Source organism: Phaethon aethereus (genome assembly GCF_964289735.1).
Source record: "Phaethon aethereus genome assembly, chromosome: 3".
NCBI classification, from domain to species: domain Eukaryota; kingdom Metazoa; phylum Chordata; class Aves; order Phaethontiformes; family Phaethontidae; genus Phaethon; species Phaethon aethereus.
Genome location: NC_138576.1, coordinates 99,767,197 through 99,792,156, shown reverse-complemented (window position 1 = coordinate 99,792,156; position 24,960 = coordinate 99,767,197). Strand labels below are relative to the sequence as shown.

The following is a 24,960-nucleotide window of genomic DNA, read 5'->3' as shown; positions in this document are numbered from 1 at the left end:
CTGTATTTTTATTACAAAACCTCAGTATTTTGTTCTTGCTGAGACATGCTACTACAACATCCAAGTAACTCATCCCCCCTCCTATTTTAGATTAACCTTTGCACCATAAAAGTCTGGGTTGAAAATTCAATGTCAAGGAAATTAAAAAAAAAAATATTAAGGTAATCACAGACTAACTCACAAATGCATATGTAATTACTGTCAATATATCATACCAGACTAGATATGGAAACATTACAACTTATTTAAATCCTTTTATAAAGCCTATTATTGTGTTCAGGATCAATTACCTCCCTAAGTATCTGCAATAATGTTTACTCAGTGATCGATTGTTCAGGTTTCCTGAGTCCTGGAAGCTTTCTATCCTGTTGACCTAAATTTCACCCTCCTTGCAAAGGATACAGTGAAACGTACAGTAGTCTTTTCATTAAGCATTCTTTCTCAGTAGGTCAGGATTTGTGACACAGTTTTGAATCCTCATATATCTTCTTGGTGGGTTTAAAGTATGCAATTTATTTTAAGCAACTGCTCAACAGCTGCATTTCATCCAAAATTCTTCTGTGGCAAGTGAGCAGGTTTTTGTTTTAAAAAGGTTACATTTTAGTTTACTTTTAACTCCACATAAAACTGATAATCTGTTATTTGCCTAAGATGAATGCAATAATGAATGACAATGTTCTATTTATTTACTACAAAAGTCTTTAAAAGAGATGGCTTGAATAAAAAAGGGAAGTAAGAAATACATTTAAAGATAAAACCTCGACAAGTGAATATTATAATGCAGCTTTTTTAAAGTCAATATTTTCTTAGAAACACACTCGCAAAAAGACTTTTCTCAAGTATTAGTAATTTCTGTATCGCAGCATAGTAGCACTTTTTTATCCAAGGTGAGATAGGAGACATATAATCATTTAATTGAAGCCTGATGTGATTTTTCTGCCACAGAAATGATTTAGTCTTACAGGACGGTATAAATTCAGAAAAATCTTTCCCCATCTGCTCAGCTTAAAAGGTAGACATCGTCAGCATGCTTTTCACATTCAGACTGCTGGTACTAATTTTAACTGCATCACCATGCCATTGATTACTGTTACTACTAAAAGTAAAAAATTACTTCAGGCTCTGTACTTACAAGACTTATTCATTTATATATGAGCAACAAAAATTAACCATTCATCAGTGACCAGAATGTCCTTTCCTATGTCTATAGTAAGAAAAGCAGTTTTGGTGAGTAAAACACTATACTGCTACATTCAAAGCAAGTCAAAACTTGTCGAACTTAAGAGCATCCTTGTACTCACTGTTCCTTTGGCTCCACACTTCAAAGTGGCAACAAACTGCTCTAAGGAAAACACACAGACACACACACGCACATATCCAGAGGGAGAGAAGTAAATGATTTTCATAACTCTTGTGCTAAGGGAAACTGGCTTTACCAGAGCTTGGACTAGTGCTCTGCTTCTGGAGGTGGCTTTTAGACAGAACTGGTGGGGTATTTTCAGTTGGTTCAGAAGTGCAGAAGATGATGCTCTGTAAATAAAAGGCTAAGTTTGTCTGCTGAACTCCAATCCAGCTGGGATATGACAAATAGGTAAATGAGAGGAAGGCAAGGTGAACATCCCATCTTTCCACAAAGCATGCAAAGATTACACATCAGTTGCCAACATTATACATGTGCACAGAGAATGATGTATGTAACTAAATGCTACATACACAACACGCCCCCCCCCCCCCCCCTTAGCATAGTAAAAATACTGACCCAAAACAGCAAGACAGAAGAGCGTTCACCTGGCTCAAAATCATCTCCTGTTTTAATTCTGTAACAAGGCAGAAGCCTAGGGGAATCAAAGTGGGTCTTGATCTTGCAGATTACAGAAGATCAGACTCCTCTACACCAGCGTACTACTACACTCTACAGCTTCAGAGGCAATACAGTGCCAGTGAGCAGGATGTTAATGATTACATACCACGTCTTACACATGCCATGAAGTTTGCACAGATTGGGAAATGTTAGGTTCTTATCTAGAACAAAAAGAAAGCAAAGACTGAAAACGTCTCCAACACCCGTGTAACAACCCCTTTCAGCATTGTGCCACTGGTTTTCGGCAATTCAAGCCCATTTTTCTCTCTCAAAATCCTGATGCAGGCACCCACGTCCATGCACAACCGTAGGAGGCTCAGTCATTTCCAGACTATCTGCAGTTAGGGACTGTTTTTCAAAGTTATCCACAGATTCCCTGTAACTTCTGTTTAAGCTGTAGAGCCTAGCCCACACCTTGAGATGAGCTTCTGCTCATTAGTAGGAGCTGGGTCCTATGGGGAGAGAAGGAACAAGCCGCTCTTTATCTATTACTGCTGTTCACCACCATTTTGTTTCTGACCACTGCAACTTTTCCCTTCCAACAGTATAATTAAACTCAATCTTACATGTTACAGAATACAGCAGATCAAAGATGGAATACAATTTCATTTTGTACTGCTGTAATTGCACAAAACCCAACTAAATGGGCTAGAAAAATGTTTTAATGCCTACGAATGTAGCACTTACTTTCCTGTCTCCTAACTCTTTCTGAAAACTTGCGGAACTTGCACCAATCCTCAATGATTAGCTCTAGAAGGAAGCTTCCAGTTGGAAAGCAGTGCAAATGGTTTAACCGTAAGACTTCTGTCCAATAAAGTTTTTGAAAAATGACCTTCTCTCCTGAGTAGCCAAGGGGGAGTAGTGCTCTTTTAAGAAGATGAAGAAATTAGCTCAAGTAGACATGAAGGCACTATGTCCCACACATCTAATCATCAAATTGTTTTATTTTCCTTAAGATAAAGTCAAAAGAAATTACATTTTTTCCAATCTCTACCTTCTACTTGCTGGCCAGTATGACAGCTCTGAATTGTATGTCTCTATCTTTAACAGCACCCCAGGGAATAAAACCCTGTAGCATGACAGTCTCAAAGTCCTAACAAGCCCCCAAAGCCTATAAGGCTTTCTTTTGCAAGGAAAAGTGCAAGTGGTGTACTGAACTTTGAGTGTACAATAATCCAATGTATTCTGCCCTGTGGAGAGGAGACAAGCAGATGGGATTTGACAATGCTAAGGCAAGCTGTGCTGTGTGACCTTTTGCTCTCTCAGATTCCTCTTCATCCTCAGAAATCATCCTTTAGAAGCAACACAGTTTCTATACTGCATCATACCTGTGGATGCAGAATGACAGGCATGATTGCCTTGTTAGTATTCCAAATCTTTGCAAAAAAAGTTACTTTAGGGAATATTTTATCTACATTTGTTGCTTTTCTAACTAGGTGACACAACTATATGATCTTGACAGAGGACCCCACGCCCTCCATATCTGAGATGAAAACGAGCATTGCCTGGAGTTGCTGCAACAGACAAGCCCAAGTATGGGGCTCTTGTTTCAGCACCTGAACACAGAATTGCAAATTAAAAACCAAATGCACATGATTGCATTAAGGTGTGGAAATCAATTGGAGAGGCTTAGCATGACATCTCCTCTAACAAGGGATTACACAAAAATTATGTCTGAAAAGACGTAACCCCCTTTCCCACCTCATCTTATGTTTACAGAATTGTATGTATTCAGGTTTGGCTGCATTTTTATAAATCAATGCATTAGGTTTTTAATTTGCTTTTTAAATAGTAAAAGAAAGAACATATTGCTTATTTGTTAGAGCAGTCATCTCAAAATGAAAGGTAGTTCATCAATTTAATGAAATTAAGGGATTTATCATTTAATGTGACTGAGTATATATTGAAACCAAGGTAAAATCCCAGCATGACTACTGCCTCATAGCGATTCTCCACCATCAGGTCACTGTTTCATCAGCATTGAGCTGTTTCCTCTGGGTCTTGGAGTTATTAACATTCATTTCATCATGGTATCCACTTCAAGAGGTGGAGAGGGGGCAGAAGAAAAAATTTCTGATGTGAGCACATGCCAGACAATTGGTGCATCCTTTATCCTCCTTGTACTAAGAGCAACAACAAAACCACCACTAGCTGACCAAACGTTAAAAAGTTTCCAGGCATCCAGGAACTACCTAAATTCCGTATTTCTGTGTGTCAATCCTTCAACACGAGTCATACATGCTTACACTTTCTATATACTTCACCCGTACCTCCACAGTGTTCCCATTTTGCCTAGCCAAACTTCTGCAAGCCACCAAGCATTTGCAACAACAAGGAAATGTAGAAGTGGAGAAGAGCTATCCGACAGAAAAAACAGAAAGTGTGTCAGCATCTACACACTGACACCTGCACAGACTCATTATATTTCTCATCCCAGAAGCCTCATTTTAATTAAGAATACAGGTTCTGCACAACAAAATAAACCCTTGAGCAAAACTATATAGGACAGGGTGGAGGTAAAACAAAGGAACTATCAACCTTTGGAAAACCATTTAATTCTAGAGTTCACAGGCCCAGCAACAGCAACCAAAAACAGGTTGACATTGATTGTCACAGAGTCCATCTGTTTGAGGGAGGAATGCTTGTCACCACTGATTTTAACTTTTTTCTTTTACTCATGCAAAGAATACCGCATCAAGACTATCTCAACCGCTCTGATAATGAAAGACAACCAATGGCAAGGGGAGTTATTGGCAAACCTGCAAGGCAACATAACTGTTCACTGAGCATGGTACTTGCAATTGCTTCACAGAATAGTTTGGGTTGGAGGGGACCTTTAAAGGCCATCTAGTCCAACCCCCTGCAGTGACCAGGGACATCTTCAACTAGATCAGGTTGCTCAGAGCCCCGTCCAACCTGACCTCGAATGTTTCCAGGGATGAGGCATCTACCACCTCTCTGGGCAACCTGTGCCAGTGTTTCACCACCCTCACTGTAAAGCATTTCTTACTTACATCTGGTCTAAATCTACCCTCTTTAATTTAAAACCATTACCCCTTGTCCTATTGCAAGGGAAATTACTTCAAAGGGAAGCTTGCGTCCAGGCCTTCCATTAACAACAGGCACAAATCTCAACCAGAGACCTAGAGTAAAGCCAGAAGATCTTATGGACAAGTGACAATAAAAAACTCCTACCTGAAGATGCCATGAATAAAAGTTAACCAAAGGTTAAATATGAAGTGTTACACTAATGGTTGCTCAGGAAAAAAAATAGTAAGAAAAAAACAACAACAGAACACAGCAGCCTAGTAAATATGAATTTGACAGCTTTACGAAAACACTACCAAATTAAACATTTGACTTCTCTAAGAGAGTGGCCAGAGGACACATGCCAGTGCAGAAACAGAACTGCAGTCACCCACCCAGCCTCCCAGCTCCCCCATTGCTGTTCCACTAACTCTAGAACAGGCAGTCACAAGGCCTTGAGGGGGCACATATTAATAAGCTTCACAAAGGTCATCAACATTTCCAGCTTGATAAGCACTCTTTTTAATGGTGTCCATTCTTCCCTACTAAAATTCCCACCCCAAATCTTCACCCCATCCTTAGGCACAACTTTTGGGAAGGAGAATTCAAGGAAGCCTTGCATTCCCTTTTCTGTCAGGCTGCAGCCTGATTGCAAGTTCATCTAAAAACCCCCATTACTGAACTCTCATGGCTTGCTCTCTACACAGAACCCTCCTAATCTGGTGCAGCTGAACTTCCTCAGCCTATCAAGTAGGAAATCCTTTTATTGCTCAGGCCTATAAGCCTCTTATCTCCCTAATTCTGTGAGGCTGAGAAATAGCTGTTCTGCTCATTAATCCTACAATGACTGTCAGAAGGGGATATATACCTTCTCACTCTACTCAAACACAAATAACTAGGTTTCATCAAGTTCTTTATCATCTACTTAGTTGGAGTAGCAGTATAGAAGATTCTGCACTTTTGTGAAATATTCACATCTGGTACTACAAAAATCTTAAAGAACCTGGTTCAAAGTAAAGAACTGATACTAGAAGGTGATACTGCCTAGTGCCAGAAAGAAGGTAGCCATCTCTGGAGGACAATTCTAAAATTGGAGAGACACTATTCCATTCTCTGCACTGTAGATAGCAGCAAATTGTTTTAAGAAATTACCTTTTTTTTTTTCCCCCCCAAGCAAGTGCAATTTTGGCTAAAAGTGCTGTATGGATGACTATGAAGACTTTCCACTATAGTTTACACATACACCATCAGTTTATAATGAGACCTTTCTCAATCATTACAAACTTTTGCCACTTAGGAACTTCAAAGACAGTTTATAGTGAAAAAACCCCCACACAAACAGTTGATTTCTTATCTTAACTAATATCTTTAAATAGCACTCCAAGAAGTGCTAAAGATTGTGGATTTCCCCCTATATACAGCACTCAGCCAAGGAGAAATTAATAAGGTAATACTTTTATCAGGATTGATGTGTCCCTTTTCTCTGTATAAAGGGAAAACTGACTACAAACAGTGCTAAGCAGCACTGCAAATATGACAGAGATCATATCACAAGATGTGAAAGTAAGTTCTCATATAATATGCATTATTTAATATTTCACACTTATGTACCTGATGGACAAACATAGGCCTACCTGTGTAATTCAAAAAACCCAAAACCCTTCTATAAAGTTTTTGTTGAGAACAATGTTAAAGTGGCAAACTGCGTTAAGATCACAGATATCTCACATCAGTTGTACCTTTTATTTTAACTATAAATGTCACACTTCATCATGCAGCTGTCAGCTTCCTTTAATGTACTAAATGCTATCATGTAAGCACGGAACCTGACATGATGTAACACAAAAATTAAAATAAAAAGCAAGTCAGCTTTGACACCATGTCACTTTGCTGTTTGATGCAAATTAAAGGAAAATCAAAAGTACAAAAGTAAAAGCTAGTAAAGAAAAAAAGTTTGCAAAAAACCCCAAACATCAGTTAGTGTTTCCCTCTAATATTATATCACATTTTCATGTTCAGCTTCAAAAAAAGTCCACATCTTTAGTGCAACTAATTACACATTGACACCAAGAGACGTCAAGAAGAAAGTCTAAAACTTCTAGAGAGACTGTTTTGTAATAAATATACTCCTAGCTGTCAGTTCCATAACAGCTGACATCCATGGAACTAAGCAATTACTTTTCACTTTCTATCCTACCCTTTTTCAATTTGCATGTACTCTGTAGTACTGCTGCGGCATGTTAAAATAGCTGGTGCTTTTCAAACCAGATGCAAGAGCACTTAAGTTATGCCTGAAGCAATTCCTAGTAATAGTGAAGAAATTATGAACTCTAGATAATTAATATTGAGTTTGGTCATGTATTACAAATTTGATTTTCATTTACTGTATTTCATGCACGACACAATAAAAATGTCTGAAATGTTCAAAAATTAACTTGGGAAAAAAGGAAAATCATTTACATCTGGAAAAGTATATTGTTAATAATTAGATTTCCTCCTTTTCACTGTTTTTCTGTTCGTTTACATGAACTCTAAACCCACATTTAATATATCAGCAACATATAAAACTTTGGCCCAAGGCAAAGTTAGTGGCATCTGTCACAAATACAGAAATGTCACATGCCTAATGTTCAGTCTGGCCATACCATGACACATTCAAAATCTGTGGCCCAGGGAAGAAATAATCACAACAGGAGTTTGTTCGCAGGCAGGGAGCAAGGAGTCAAGTGAAAAAGAAGCTAGAGGCCTGTCTTCCAAAAGGAAGGGCCAATACAGACTTTTAAAGAATATTCCTGTAATAACATTCACTTGAAACACTGAGTTAACACAAATCCCTTCTTTCCCCTTTGAGGCAGTAAAAGGAAAGAGGAACATGGGGAATCCTAGAAATTTTTTCCCCGAAATACTCTGTAACTTCAGAACTGGTTTCTGCTAATCTACTTCTACACCTTCCTGGGGACTTCCAGGCCAGTTAGCTGCTAAAGTAACAATAAAATTAATAGCAGTAGCATTTTGGCTGGAAGAGATCTATACATGAGCATTACTGCATTTTCAATGTGCTTTATTTGATTGAGTACAACAGCAAATTGCAGGGAAAAAAAAAAAACTGGGGTAGATAAAAACAAATACAGAAAGACACAAAAATAAAAATACACAAATGAAGTAATAAAAAAACCCCCTTAGACCTGCCCTTACAGCTGTCTCTCAATAAACCAAATCCATGAGTAAAATCTGGACACCAATGAAGTTGCTAGGAATTTGATCTTTAAAGATTACTCTTTTACCAAACACTGAAAATTGTAACAGTGACAGCACTTGTATGTTTCTAAGCACTTGGGCTGTATTATTTCTCAGTGACATTTCTGCTGAAATAGTTGTGTTTGGTTTTTTTTTTTTAAATAAAAAACCTAGAAACTGAACAGTATTTCTCGAGGACTATATTCAGCTACATGAAGACTTCAAAGTGATCACAGTGAAGGTAAAGAAAGTGCCATTGTCATCTTTCAGGATGAATGCACACCTTTAAATTACCTATTCTCTTCTTACTGTTTTCCCAGACCTTAAAATGCTTTTTTATTGTTAGAGACATTTGTGTACATACACAGGAAAAAGAGAAGAGAAGTCTAGCTCTTGTCAGCACAGACACGCCCAAATGAAAGTTTATGTAATTCATTGGTTATATTAATCCCCATAAATTCTCCTTTACCAGCCTATTGAAGGATTAAGTCCACAAGGACCATACATTACAGGCCTTAATAGAAGATGATGTCATTTGCATACCTAGGACTTCAAATGTGAAATGATGGAGGAACTAAAGAGTAGAAACAAAACATCCAAAACTTTCACTTTTTATACTTTTGACTATTATTATACTTAATATTATAAACAATACAGTCTGAGAACTGAGAATTGAGCTTTATTGTTCAAACAGTGATAAAATTAAATATTCTTCATACCTGCACTTCTTAGGTTAGGGTCCAGGTCTGGCATTTCCTTGGACGCTTCTGGACTGACGCTGTAGATAGATGCTCCTGCTTCGCTGACAATGCTGAAAAATAAATAGCAAATAATAAAAAAACCCACACAACTGAACAACATAACTGAAAGACTTAGCAAATTACTGAATTGACTATTTGGGTTTTTTTTAAAGCCTCACGTTTTAAAAATATTTTGAATCAACTGAATATTTATGAAAGTAAGACAATACAGACAAAGGAAAAGATCTCCATTTAAGACAAAACACCCCTCCCTGACTTGCAACATTCAGTCTTTTTCAATTCTGGCCCTATTATAAATACACACCATGCATGATATCAGCCCCTGCAGTAATCTTACAGCAGAGAAAATGAATACCAGAAACAAGTGTTACCAGAAGTAACTACGCAAACCAGCTTCCATAAACAAAACAAAAACCTGACAATTTCATTAAATACACCTAGATTCTAAAGTCTAACATCAATTAAACTATAACATGAACTCAAATCATGAGTGTGCACACACTTGTCTAAAGCTAACTGTTTAAAATACTCAGAAAAACCCCAACTTGATATAGAATGAGCCACAGAGCTGCAGCTCGCTTCTCAGCGGCATTTAATACCCTCTTCTCCCTGCTCTCACTGCCATCCCCAAAGAAAAACACACACTGCATGACTTCAAGTAACTTAAGCTTCAGTTCATGTATCTACCGCACACCTCAAACTCATTCAGTAATGATGATAAACTCACCAATTCAAATCACAACACGTAATTAAAAAACCCTTGAGTGCTCTAGTTCCACTCAAGAGAAAACAGCAATCAAGCATTCACAGTGTAAGTTTATTTTCAGATCTGAAATTTTGACACCACTGCATCAACAGTATATTTCTTCAAATAACTTCAACAGAACTTGAGTTTCAGGCTGATAATTAAGGCATCGTACAGCTACTGCACTGGAGAGGAATACTGCCAGTGTCAGAACTATTTTTACTTTTACTATTCTGCTCTTAGAATAACCTCATCTTCACTGTAAGGAGGGAAACCACAATCCTTAAGAACCAGACCTTTCAATAAAAATCCTATTTGCTTTATATAGTTTTAAAATTAGACTATACATTTTCCTTTAAAGAACATTTAGTAGGTCAAATTTTTAAATAAAGAAACTGATACCTAGAAGCCGCACCCTTTAGAAAAAGCGGGAGAAGAGCTCAAGAGACAAAACATATAGCCATTCAATGTTCCAAGCATGTTAACAGTAAATAGTGTAAAATGCAGATATAAAAGGTAAGAATTTCTTACTGTTGTTTTTACAGATCCCCGCCAATTCAAACTGGGATTTGGTAGAGTGCTGTACACACAAGTCAGATTTTATAGTTACTCAAAACTCTAAAGAATATTTCAATATCACAGAGAAACCGGATCTTTCACTAAATACAAAGAAGAAAATGCTGTTCTCTTTTGCATGCCTCCAGACCTTTTCAAACAACCGGCTTAACGGAGAAAAAAATTGCTCAGACGAGCTGAACGAGACAAATGAAAATGAAACTATTTATATAATCTTTTCTAAAGATGCAGTATTATGGGCATTCCAACACTGTAAATGACATTCAGAAAACAGTCCTGTAACACAGTTCAGAAATATGGTCATATCACAAAAACCTAACTGTTGAAAAACGAAGACGTTGACAGAAGTCCGATTGTTCTGATGAACAGGTAGTTTAAAGAACAATGCAGCAGAACGTATTAACCTGTTCACAGCTTATAAAGGCAGCACCTGGCAAGCACTCCCGTTTTGGAAATTGCTTCCAAAAAACCGCACACGTTAGCACATACTTCCAACAGCCTTTAACTAATTGCTTTTCAACCTCCTTGTATTCTAACAGATCCAAAGGTTAACCTCTCGTGCAATTTCTAAATTCAATACATGAATTTTTTTTTAATCAAAGTTTAATATCAGTGTTTTGAAGTTCACATTTTTACAGTGCTGTACTATAAACTGTATTACTGCATGTAGCTTATTGCTTGATTTCTCTCTGTTTTTTGTGCCGTGAAAAAACAAAGAGGCACGGATGGGAATTTTAACACACTTGACATTTTATCGATTCTCATTAATGCTACACTGACAATTTTCAGAAGCGAGAGGAATGCAATAATACTATCATTCTATGGTAGTAAGTGCCCTGCCAAATTTTAAGGTAGGTAGTACAAAAACTCCTTGCTAAAATGAGTAAATAAAATTAAGCTCAGGATGGGAGAAAGAAACATTTGAAGAGAGCACATTTCCTTTCCTCAAGTGCAAGAACATTTATACACCAGGGGGAGGAGGACGGAGGGAAGCCAAGTAAAAATTTATCTCAAGCAGGAAAACAACATAAAAAAAGCACTTTCAGAAGTAGCACACACTGGATATTTGACATCCACTCTGAGGTGGTTTTGTGTACGCATGTAGTTATTCTATGAAGTATCTGGTGTAGCAGACTTGGAAGAGGACGGGGGAAGAATTTCTGCTCAGAGAACCCCATACTGCTGTGCCCAAGGCAGTAAAACCCAGACTGTAAATACATTTGTTACCCTGAGTAAATGCACAGGGCCACAAACTCCAAAGAAACCATCCTCTGCTTCGTTCAACCATAGTCAACCAAGATTTTACAGACCTATTAGCGGCTGTCATGTGGTTTGATTTAGTTTCTTTTTAGCTACAGTGAGGTGGTTACTAACATGACACTGGCACATCCAATGCTAAAACGTTTAGCTTGGTCACAACACTAAGATTACAAGCAAAATAGGTTTGGGGATTTTTGTCTGCAGATGTTCTGGATTTTACTTTTTGACTAGACAAGAGACAGTCACTTGGGTTTAGAGACATTTTGTGTTTTTCTGGGTTTTTTTTGGTGTTGTGGTTTTGTTTTTTTTTTTACTTCTACTCCTCTTTAAAAGGGTGATGCTATATAGGATAGCTTATGCTAATTTAATGTTGTAAAATGCTCTGCATCATGCTTTCAAAGAATATATATATTTTTTATGTCAGGGTACATAAAGACAAAACCAAACCTGCTCAAACCAGTAGGCCATAGAAATTTACTCCAAACTACTGCAATCCACACTGTTCTCTAAATCTCCCCCCGTCCCTTTTTTTTTTTTTAAGGGATACAATTTTCAAGATAATCTAAAGAAAGCCCTTACAAGAGTTGGTAAAAACAGTATCTAAAAAATCTGTATGTGTTCATAACTAGAATTTGTTTCAACTTTGACTTTTTAAGCCACATAATGCATTAAAAAAGAAAACTAGACCCCCCTCACACCCTCACAAAATGAGATCCTTATTTGTGTGCATTCCTTATGAAGAAAGATTCCTGCAGTGACCAAAATCTTAACAGTTGAAACAACATTATTAAAAAGTTATTTTGCTATTTAAAGTCAAAATGTAGTAGTTAAATAAGCAAGTGGTCATGATATGATATACTTATAATACATGAACACCCAAGTTTCATAAATGCTCTCTGAATTAACAAAAAAAACCAGGTAAAATACCTAGGACTATGCCTCTATACTGCCCGCTTCCCACATTATCGATCCTACAGATAAGCATTTTTTTCCCCCTCAGCATCTATATCCAACATTTTAAAATTAAAGGTGCCCAAACCACAAAGTCGCTACACAATATTTCAATTTAACTCTTTTTAGTTGTACAAACAGGCTTGTTGCATAGAAAGTACGTTTTCGTATATGCACCCATCTCATTCACATTTGTAAAGATACATTTAAACTACTGTTAAACCAACATTAAATCTGTTCCACTAGCACCACCTGGTGGTCCCCCAGCTTTATGCTGGAGACCATGCCTGCTGTATTCTAAATACTTGAAGGAGCCTTTTAACGTTTTTGAGAGCAAGTTATTTTCTTACTACGCTTAAATAGCCATTATATATTTGGTATAAAAAGATAATTTGAAGACCTGTTCAAAACATTCAGAATTTCAATCTCTTAATTTTTAAAGAAAAAAAGCCTTTCTTGTAAATTGTTAAAATACTATCTAAGAATACTTACATTTTTTCATTAAATTCAAAGCTATTACATACCTACAAAAATGCATAATGGTAAAGATTACATGTAAGAAATTAGAGCTACCAACAGCTGTTTAACTATATTACAATTTCATGTACATGCATGTAATGGCACATTTTTTTAAAACTTACAAGGTTCTTCGATAGTAAGTTTTCAATGAAAACCTATTCAAAACTATGTGCAAAAATTTGAAGTAAGTATAATGAAAAACATATATTAAGGTGGAGGCTTCTAGGTTAAAGATGGATACAGATTTCTGACATTTTCATGAACCTCACCAATGTTTCAGACTATTTTATTACATTGAAGTCATTTCCCCACAATCAAATGCAACACTAGATTAATAACCCATAGAGAGATAAAAAGTAACTTTATCCAACTTTACATAACTTAATGTTCCCACAATCTCCAAAGCCCTGATTTACAACTTGAAGCCTTCGAAATAGCATTTTAAGAAACCATACCAATACAAAGAAGAGACCAGTGTTAATACTTGGAAGAAAATCATGGTCACTCTAAAAGCAAAGGGTATGTCAACCTCAGAATGGTCCCAGATGCTCATATTTGGTCATAAAAGTATGATCTGACAAAATATAAACTCCCTTCCCAATCAACATTTAGTAACTGTGGTTAAGTCCTCGAACCCAACTTTTTACATATTAACTGATAAATATATTCTTCATAAGCTTGTGATAACAAAAGCTAGAGGCTCCCACAAAGGGCAGAAGTACAGAAGGATCAAAGGATTACTCTCTGTTACTTACTAAAATAATTGGCTTAAGAATTACCCAGGACAGAAAAATAAAACAAAATAAAATGACAAAATATTTGCTGGACAAGTATGTTACATTTAGAAGCTTGACTGGAATGCTACAAGCTTTAATTATGTTGATAGATTTAGTGATTAAAAACAAAGTGAGGAGGGGCAGGGAAGACTTAATTAAGTACAGGCTCAAAAGAACATTGAGCTATTTCATGAATGAGAAATCCATTGGGCCTTACTGAAAACACGGAAGTCATAACTAGCTCCAGAAGAGCCTAAAACCAAAAATGGTTGAGAGCCACTAGAGAAACAGGATGTCTGCATCTCTTCTTGTACATCTCCCCTCATACCCATTTTTGGTGACTAGTGAAAACCACCTAGGTTAGGTTAAAGCAACTCTTTGTATGGAACAGCAATCATCCCTTTGTTTGCGTTTTGACTCGTGTCTCACTCTTCCCCTTCCTGTCAACCGGGAGAGCACCCACGGCAGAAGTGACTTTGACAGCCCCTCTACCTCCTCCTCGCCATTACCAATGGCGAGCCACAGGTTTCTTGCCGGCATGGGCAGAGTTACCTGCCATTCCCAGGGTCTCACATTCAGGTATGTGAGCACTCCAGCCCCTACGCGCTGTGGACAGCACCATTCCTTCTGCTGGGGTAGTGATGAATACGGCCGGCCGGAGACTGCAGTCCAGCACAGGCTGAGCGAGACGCTGTGATTTATTCAGCCACATGTACTCCGCCACGGGAACAATGGGATACCAGGCTTGACAGACCCTGGCTCTGACACAACTAAGCCATTATTTCTTTTTTTTATGAGGAACATATGTCATGAAAGTGCAAGATAAAAGGTCCTGGTATATACTCAATAATGTATTCAGAGAATAAAAAGCCCAAAAAGATTTTAAAGCCTGTTCATTATGACAGATTAGATTAAATTCAAAATCTGGTCTTTCCCCCACCTCCAATAAGCTAGTGGCAAAGGAAGATGTTAGGATCATGAAAAAAGATGAAACTAGAAAGCAATCATTATTCAACAGAATCAAGCCAAAACCCATACAATTCATCTGTGCTTTTAAACAGTCTAAAGATCTAGCTTTAAAATTTTAACAATATATAGAAATCAGGAGATACTCCCGTATTAAATATATTTTCCTATGACAAAATATATTGATAGGAAAGGAATTTTCAGCATATTTCCATTACCTCATTTAAAACTTCTAGTCACTACGTACCACACAAGTTTTTGCTTATATAGAAGACCACCTCTCAAAGTCAGCCACATTTGCAAAAGATGACTAACACCCCTTTTCTAAAATACTACAGAAAAAGCTCATAGTGACTGCCATTCAATTATATTGGGGGTGTGTGAAGTAAGTTTTAAAGAACATTTCTGGCTCAGGAGCTCCAAAACACACAAGAAGTTAAGCCCACAAATTGTCTTTCAGACAGCCGAAATAAGCAGTGACAACAAACCCCATGTTGCTGCTCAGCCACATTCTGTGGCATAGAAAATATTAAGTGCTATTCTGCTTACAATCGGTGGTTTGAATTCTCAACAAAAGAAGTCTGTAAGTGTTTCTACCCATGTACAAACAAACTCGCTTGGTATTTTGCAAAGTTTACCAGAAATTACGCCATATAAAGAAGAAAGCAATCTTGTCCTGACCAACTCAATTACTTTTTAAAGTAAAATTATTACGCTGTTTCAAACCAGGAACTCTCATGCAGCAAATTACAACACAGGACAATAGTATGTCTTTCAGTCACAAATCCTACTTTCGAAAGAGCTTGCTGACCCTACAGCAGGGACAATAAACAAGCACCTTATAACGCAGCTTATGAAATGACAGAATTTTAAGGCAACCATCTTTGTATTAGGGATTATTTCTCTCCTGTTGAGACACAAACGATACTTAGCACCACGCAAGCTGATGGCTTTCCTAGTAGACAGCATAGATCTCTAGAACATACTGAAGAGAAAAGAATTACGCCTGTTTCTACCAGTGTTTAGAAAGATATTCCAATCACAGTTTCTTTCATGGCTTCAAATCATTAGAAGTGACTTACCTTAAAATAACATTCTTAAAATTCTATTTAATTTTCCATTTTTGCAATAAGCTTATGCAGAACTAAACTTCAATACAGAATTGAAGTATGCACTTTCAGATGATGAACAATGTGCAAAAGAAAACTTAATGATTTGAAATACCAAATTATAGTCTTTCAACATCAGTAAAATGCACAAATCTCTCAATGTCTGTTTCATAAGAAATTAAAAGTAATACAATAAAACAAAGCCAGTTTAACTAAAAAGACCTGCATCCAAACCTCAGAAGAAATGTATGACAAAGACTGAAAAATTAGTAAGTATATTAAAAAATGCAATTACTGAAATAGTTATCTTCAACTATTTCCCACTTCCCTGCAAGCTGGGAAATATTAGGTCTAACAGAGCCCAACATTTTAGATTTTCACTGCTTTGGAGTGTAAGAGGGCTGTGTGTTGATTTTATATTCTAAGAGAATTTTGCCTGTAATCAAACATAATAAAATTATATTTCAAACATAAGAACAATTGTGTTCTGAGCCACACAACCTGATTGCCTATTTGTTAGCATAAAACAGGCTTCAAGAATGTGGGGGAAGCAGTTGTGGCATAAGATTTAAAAAGCTTCTCCTTTAAAAAAGTTACAACTTTGGAGAATGCAGCCCAGTTCAACTAACTTCCAGATTTGGATGAATGCAGAAAATGTATCCCACCTAAAACATTTCACTGGTTACAGAATCAGAAGAGATCAAAATTTTCGGATTTCAATTCCTCAACTACCATCATTCCCCTCCCCAAAGAAAAGTGGTGTGAAATTTCCGGCCATTAAAACAGCAAGATAATTGCTATTTGCAGCAGAATTAAATAGGTTTGACAATTATTGCAAGATATAACAATGAGTTACCATGCTTTAATTTCTTCTGTATTAGATATAACTCTGAAGCCCTAAATCAAAATCTACTTACTGTACTAAACTAAAACTAACTGTATAGCTATGGCCTGGAATCTTTTATTCATCTGTGTATGAACCATGCCCTCAGCACATCGCTGCAAAGGGAAGAATGATCAGATATCTGTCTTCATCTTGTCTGAAAACGATGACATTTTTCAGTAAGAAAAGGGTCCAAATGGCAGGTGTCAAAGAGCTTTAGCTTCACACGTGGTGCTAGGAGGCAGAAAAAACAACAGTAGCGTGTGGCCATGTCAGAGCTGCACAGAAGCTGCCGTACAAGTGCATATCTGAAAAGAGCAAACCTCATAGCCTGTTAAATCAATCTAGTGCCAGGTGCTGTTATTGGAACAAAACTGATGCTGCAGATTCATCCCCAGAAGAAATACACATCCTCACATCTGCAGTGAGAAGTGAAAGACCTAGGATGGCATGTCTCAAGACTGAAGGTGACAGTCACCTGTGACTGTCCTCACTGCTTTCATTGACAGTTTCAGAAAACAGGTCCTGTCATTGCTCATAAAGTAGCTGGAGTTGAAGCTCCTTTCTGCTCTTGCAGAGAGCTTTAAAATCTGAACTCCAGGTCCAAAAACTACTTCCAAGTTAACCATCCAACTAAAAAGCAGTTAAGTCATTTATTTTTTAAACTGTAGCACAGTAGGAACTTGAGAGAAAATTTAGCTACTGCTTTTCTCCCTGTTGCAGCAATGCCATGAAGAGAAATCATGGCAATATGGGTATCATTATAGAATACAATATTAACTTAATGCAAGAGGAAACGTTTAAAAAAAAAAAAGAAAAAGCACATTTTATGCAATTACAACATGATAGCATAAAAGTAATTCTAAGCGGAATTAATGATAATTAGGTGCATTCAAATATGTTAAAAAGTTACCTGTCTATAACCAAATAACATTGACATTAGAAGAAAGGAAAGACAGTAAAAAAGGCTTCAGGATTGACATCGAAAACTAAAAGCCTAGGGTCCACTCCTAAAAATATAATAGGCATGAAAAGGGGTATGCTTCTTATGAATACACTTTTTAATTTCAAGACCACTCCTGCAAGCACTTACTCAGTTTTACACAACTAAATTATCCCAGTAACCTCTGGGGAACAAACTGTGTATGCAATAGGGAAAAATACAGCCAAACACTGACAAGATTTTACCTAACCTCTTTTTAGCACTGGGAGCGGGGTACAGGGAGACAAAGAAACACAATCGATTTTGGCAGCCATGCCTTCAAAAAGAAGAGAAACACTAGGTTATCTTAAACACATTTCACAGTTGTATGGAGACTCTTGAAATGAAATTGCCTAGCTGCATACATTACAACATAGTACATTCCAAAAAGGTGATGATGATGCTCCCCTAAAAGTGTAGCAGAACTGTTCCACACTGGAGAGCTCAATGAGCAGTCTTACTTAGCCCCTGCCCCGCTCAGTTCTCAAGAGATTGGTGAAGCCAATAAGCCCGACGCACCACCATGAAACACAGCAGACTGGAAGAAGCTGCGAGTTCCAGAGCAGAAAGCCGTCACCAGTGCTGTCCTGCCAGCAGCTCCTCCTCAGCTCAGCCAAGCAGAAACCCCTGCAGTGATAGCACATGGGGAAAGCTAGCGTTTCATCCAGCCCATCTCCAGCCACGCAGGACCTTGCAAGAGATAAGACCCATCCTGGCTGCTTTAGGAACAGTAGAGACAAAGGGTAAAACCCTGGAACTTGTCAGTGCATGTTCATGCATAATTAATCTAGCCAGAGCATTATGAAGTACCAAGGACTAAGGCTTTGGGAACAAATAAGACTTTTTAAAAAAAAAAAAAAGATTCCTGCCTATAAATAAATAACTAGACTTTGCTAGTACCATCTGTATTTGAAGTTGTCACCAACAGTTTATAATTCAGGAAACTCATGTCTGCCTAAAGTCTGTCTAATTTTCAAACCAAAACATTTCCCTATTGCAAGCACTGTCCTACCCACACCACCACAGACACTGTCCTGTCTCCCGTGGGACACAGGACATAAGACACAGATGATGCATTAAGGAAAGTCCATCAGGTTCTCCGGTGAATACAGACCTCTCAACCAGCTCATCAGTGAACTTTAATAAAGCATTCAGATTTAGTTAAATAAAAATTATATCAAGAAACTGTTGAAGCTGACTGTTCCCATGTGAACCATCAGTTTGAAATTATCTAGGAAGGCTACCAAGAACATGCTATTCACTTGCTATACTTGCTCTCAGGAATCATTTTTATCTGGTAAAACAGGCAACACAGATGCAGCAACTGCTGTGGCTAAAATGCAATTAGTTAAGCCAGACCAAAGGCTGGAACTCAGAATCATGTTAACTCTGATGGAGACTTTGTCCCCAGAGTGGAGCATAACTGGACGAGACCACAACATATGGAGCAAAATGCCTCTTGGAGAACGGCACCTCCAGCAACTGTCATTTTCTTTAATGCTCACTCTGGGCAGTTGGGAGCAGCCCGGCCAGCGCTGCCGTGCAGCCTCCACAGCCCAACTCATGCAAAATTCTGACCTGTAGCTTTGGCTCAAGTCAGACTTAATTCTGGCTTTCTCCTCCTTCCTACAATACCATCGATCTTAGTACTGCACCTCTCCTTAGCAAGCTGCCTTCTGCCCAGCACAGATGCACAAGGGAAAGCTGGAGTCAACTATATCCCTTCCATCAGGGCTGAGCAACGCAGTGTAGACTCTGCACAGTGTGAGGAATCACAGCTCCTCCACTGCTGCTCCTCTCTGTTCCCTCCCCCTCCCTCTTAACATCTAGGCTGTATCTGGATACATCATATTAAATATTTTTAACCTACAGACACTTCTTGGCACAATTTACTGAAGTCTGAAGTACCCAGGTTTTCCCCATAGAGAAACTCAAAATAAATTAAGAATTCTGGAATCAGAATGAATGCTGGCGGGAAAACTTCTTTGTGATATTAAATACTAAGGAAAACTGTGACCAAATCTGTCTAGCTGTGTCATATCTTCTTACTTTACTTTGATTTGGAATTTACCTAAAAAAACCTGTCTGCTTTAGTTCACAGAAGATACATTCGCCTCCTGTGTTTATTCTCCAGCTCAACATACTCAAGACAAATGTTATATAAAGTAAACGGTACTTCATGCAGACCTAATCAAAATTACATACCACTATCTCTAAAAAATAATTTCTACAAACTTAATCATGACAGTGCTCTTACAATGTTAAAGTCCTCTTTTTTGTTGTTTCATTTTTTTTAATACAGGAAAGAACAGTTTGCTTTGACATTTTCCTATACTCTAGCTTATGACTATACAAAGCTGATGCTGATCAAAAAAGGTCCCATTCTGCCCATCAAGGAAATTTTTTTCCTTTGTTGGAAAAAAGGCTGTACAACTGAAGTACTAGTTTAGTGCTTCCAGCAAAATCTATTAATCACCTATGAAGGAACTGTAGCATTACAGTATAAAAAGGATTATAGCAACAGTCAGGGAAAAAAAATAAGAAAGTTAAGAATAGGTTACTCATTCTTCAGGAGCAGGTAACATTTTTCATGCAAAACAAAACAAAAAAATCAAATGAAGCTTGCTTTACCTTAACAAGCACATTTTAAATAGCTCAGTTACTTTTCTGAGACACATATGTAAAGGTAAGAAGACATGCTCAAATGTCTGTAGAGCAACATAAGTAGATTGAGTGCTTTATTATTAAATTATATATTTTTCTCTTTTTAGGCCTCTAGGGTTCTTTCATGTCTTCTCTGGTACTTCTCGTTGTCATAGTTTAAATATTATTTTACTGATATCATATGCAGCCACTGGACATCTACAGTAAGAGATTGTCCTGGTTTCATCAGCTAAACCTCGACAGAGATACTAATCTGATTCAAATATATCTCCAAAAGGAAGTGAGCTAAACATTAGATGTATTATTGCTTATCCTTTAACCATTTAAAACAGTGGATACTGTCTCATTTTGTACTACAAACAGAAGTATGTATCAACCTCAGTGAAAAAAACAAATAAAAATAACCACCAAATCCCCACAAACTTGAAATGGACTCACGAATTGCATGTTTTTACAGAAAACAAATTCCTTTAGTAAGACTGTGGCTGAAAGGGGGAAAAAACTGACAAAAATAAACATCTGCAATTAGTGAAATCAAAGTTCAGCTAGGTAGTGCTATATTTATTTTCCCCCTTCTCTTAAAAGGGAATAATTTGTTCCCTCAGGTTGTGACAGATCCACACTGGAGACTTTCTGTGAGTAATATCACTAGAACTGGCATAAACATATGCTGAAAGACCACTTCATTTAAAACACGTTTTTCATCCAGTTACAAACACTTAAAAAGAAAATTTGTTATTCTGGACTGAAATTTCTTTTGCTTCATTTGTAACCAATTACTTTTAAACTCAAAAAATCCAACAACTATAAAAGTCTTTTTTTTGTTATCCAAATATGAAAGCATAGGATAAGATGAATTTCAAGTTTTTGAAGAGATATCTTTACTTCTAAATCAAAGTGCAGCTGAATTATTGTAGGTCCTACTTTTTACACCACAATTTTCAAAGTTATTCTCCAGTCATAGGTACATTACACAGTATTTAGATACTCAATCACCTGCAATTCTAGCAATAAAATACCTTACAACAGTGTAGAGGTTCATTAACACGTTTGTACATCTCATTACTCGTGAGTCCAACAACAAATGTTTTGCAGAAAAAAGATCTTGGAACACGCATCTTTTTATCCTCATAAGCCCTCTTTTTGACTGCCCCCTTTGTATAATGGGAAGTCTCTTTCCCATGGAAAAGACATGGGAACATGTCAGGAGTTGCAGGTCACAGTTACACAATTTTTAGCAAGAGCATTAATGAAAATGAAATAGTTGACTCATCCTTTTCAAATACAACTATGTTGCTTTCTCTAACAGATGACTAAGTTAGCACCAGGAAGTTCATATTCAGTTTTTTCTTAGAAAGCAAAAAAAAAATTAAAAAAATATAATCCATCAACAGGCCAACTTGCACCCAAAACCAAAGCCCTAGAATGAACTACTGATTTCTTCCTTCCCCTATTCAAAGCTCTGGTCTCTCTTCTCTTCACACATGTTACTTCAAAATGAGAGCAAATTATTTCAAATCTTCCCTGCAAATTAGTATCTGGGCAGCAAGAAAGAAAGGTATGCCGGAACTCCATAGAAAAGTCTTCTGGAGAGCATTACACAGAAAGCACAGACGATCAGAACCTACAGCTGCAGGTGCTGGCAGAGCCTACAGTTACCCTATCAAGTGGGCAATGGTCATCTACTCCACACCTACTCCCTCTGGATCAGTCATTAGATTCTTATGTCTAGATCCTGCAAGACAAGCCAGCAGTGAAGAGTGACAGTCTTGGAATGATTCTTTCAGCTTTCTGAAACTGCTGAAAGCCAGGGAATCATGTGGTTGAAAGGCACCTGTGGAGATCGGCTGGTCTAACACCCCCACTCAAGGCAGGGCCAGCCATAACAAATTGCTCAGGGCTGTGTCCAGTCAGGTTTCAAATACTTCTGCGAATGGAGACTCCAAAACCTACTATATATTAAGAGGAACACTTGGATCCTCTGTATCTGAGAAATGAGGTTTTGATAGTATTCAGCTGAGGTTCAGAGTTTTTTTTTAACAGCAGTTCAAAAATTTAGCATCATATATACATTTCAGAAAGTTATATATCCACCCTGGAACCGTGTCTGAGAAACAAATGAAGTTTTAAAAAGTCAACACTCTTTGTTTTCAAACAATGCTGCACTGAAAACTCACTGAACAATCCTAGCTTCCTCAAATGCTTTAAGTGAAAAGAAAACCTGAAATTCTTCGGAAAAGAAATGAATGGAAATGTGTGCCCTGCTGATTCCTGCAGTAACAGAGCAGGCCCAATTAATTTCAAGTGTCTGATGTTAAATTGTTAAGACTATTCTTGCAGCTGATAATTAACAGCTGTTACTTAAAAAAAACCCCAATTCTATCTGGAGATCACTGCTATAGAAGAAGAGACAACACAATATTAAAACAACAATTGTCCAGATGGGAACAAGAGTTTATCTGATAAGAGATTCCATGTCAGCGCAGGAGTGAAGAGCCTGGAGGGGCTCTGGCTGATGCAGACAGCTCCTACAGGGGCTTATGGAGAACATATGCCATGGTGGGATATGCAGCACCCGTTAATACGGCAGAGCATCTTCTGCCCTCGGGCACCTGCTCGGCTCTGCTGGCTAGTGCGGAAGGGTGGCAGAGCCAAGCCTCATCCCCAACCTGCCCCTCCTAGACAGGCCGGTATTATGGCTGCTGTCAGCGTCTCCACGGCCCTGAGCCAGAGCAGCACGAAGCTCACGTTCACATACCAGCATCATCACATGCAACAACACGACCTACATCGGCACGGGACCTTCCCGGGGCTTTTGCTGGGCAGGCTGTTATGAGGCTTGAGAGCATTTCTCACATCCACTGCAGAGAAGGGGTAACAAGCTCCTCCTCCACCGTTAGTGCCAGATGGAAAAGAACAAGGCACAAACATTAAATATTTTCCCCCAGAGACAGGTTAATCTTCCAAGTCTAAGCATAAAAGTTTAGCGAATTCAGATTCAAATTTTATCAAGGAATGAGAGATACAGATTTCAATATTAAGGGTCTAATTGCCACTTTCCTGCACTTTTTTTTTTTGCTACTAATTTATGCAATTGTAGAAAGGAGAATCTATTCTAAAAAGCCATGTAAATACTTCTAAAATACAAATTTGAAAAATATTTTCTGAGATTAGCTGAAGACAGGTATACTCAGAATTCTGTTCAAGAAGCTGAAACATTTTCTTAGAAAACATAATTAAAACCTTAAAGTTACTAACATCACAAACTGGCATGTCCTGGATTTGGGTTTAATCAAAACCTGAGACCCAGAACACACACACTGCACAAGCTCCAAGTCTTAACTTCCTCTGAAGTTCATAAAGGCTTACAACATCACCATCATCATGAGCACCATGTGATTTTATGCAATTTAATTGTATTAACTGTGCCACAGTAAAGAGGAAACCCCAGGCTTATATTTTGTCATTAAATCCAATGGAAACTAACTTACAAACGCTTTTTAAATAAGGAGTAGACATGAACTTAAACCATACCCACATGTTACATGAAAATTTTGAAATGAGACCTGCTTTAATCACTACAAGCTTCAACTTGTATTGAGTGCAAAAAATGGTATTTCAGGTGACCCAAGGCTAATTTGCATAAAATATCTCCCCCAAAGTTTACTGTGCTAATTGTAAATTTTAGTTTATCACAAGCTACTATTAACTACCAATTAGCTTAGCTTCATAATGCTGGTATTTAAGGTAAACCAAAAAGTAATCAACTTTGCACTTTCTGCGCTGTCTATTAAATAAAATATATTTATACAAACCATTGATCAACATTTAATCTGTGTCTGTACTTCATAAAACGCTGAAAGAAATTCCCTACAAACCATAAAACTGAAGAGAATCTGCTCTGAATTAGATGCCACCAGGTTTTTTTGCTTCTCACTTAGCACCAGAACAACCCCTTTATTCAAAATCCTGTCTCAGGCAGAAAACATTACTCCTGCTAATGCCAGAAGTCCAGTAACCTACAACCTACAGGAGCCTCTTAATCGAAAAGAAGCCAGCAAAAAGAAAAATAATTTCTCCTAAGTTGGTCCACTAATAATGACCAGCAGCCCAGCCTTTTCAGTGAGTGGTCTTCTCCAGAAACGCCAAGAGGTCATTAGGCAGATTCCCCAAGGAGAAGGCTACGACCGAGGAGGCACCAAGCGGCTGTGGACAGGCAGGTAAAAGAGACAGCAGGATGGCAGCAGAGCCAGCTGAGGACTACAGGAACAGGGGAAAACAAGAGGAACAGAGGAGCGGACAGCCTTAAGCATTCCTTTTAAAAGGAATTAAGCATTCCTTTAAAGTCTTTTTGTTGTTGTTAGCTAAAGAAACAGCATATATTTAAAGGATACTAGATCATGATTTCAAAATTATTTCATTTTAAAACATCCAAATTGACAATGTCTCTTTCTATTTACTTCTATAGCAGCAGATTAGACTTAACATTTCCTTCAGCAGAGAGATAATCACTGAGTAGTAATACAGGAATATGCAGTTTGATTTACTTAAAAATGACAAACTAACTTCTAGAAGATAACTTTAACGAAAAAAAAAAGACAAAGTAACTTTGAGCTGTGATTTTACACTATGAAGAAAAATAG

At 37.6% G+C, this 24,960-nt stretch overlaps 1 protein-coding gene across 1 annotated transcript in view; it reads right to left on the bottom strand.

The window, feature by feature from the left end:
* The window catches only part of SRBD1 (S1 RNA binding domain 1), a gene marked incomplete at its 5' end in the record, with an annotated part of 124,624 nt that overhangs the window by 57,205 nt on the left and 42,459 nt on the right, over window positions 1-24,960 (bottom strand). Inside the window, one exon of the mRNA XM_081997324.1 lies at window positions 8,845-8,936. Within this exon, the coding sequence (XP_081853450.1) occupies window positions 8,845-8,936 (92 nt within the window). The remainder of the gene's footprint in view (window positions 1-8,844; window positions 8,937-24,960) is intronic.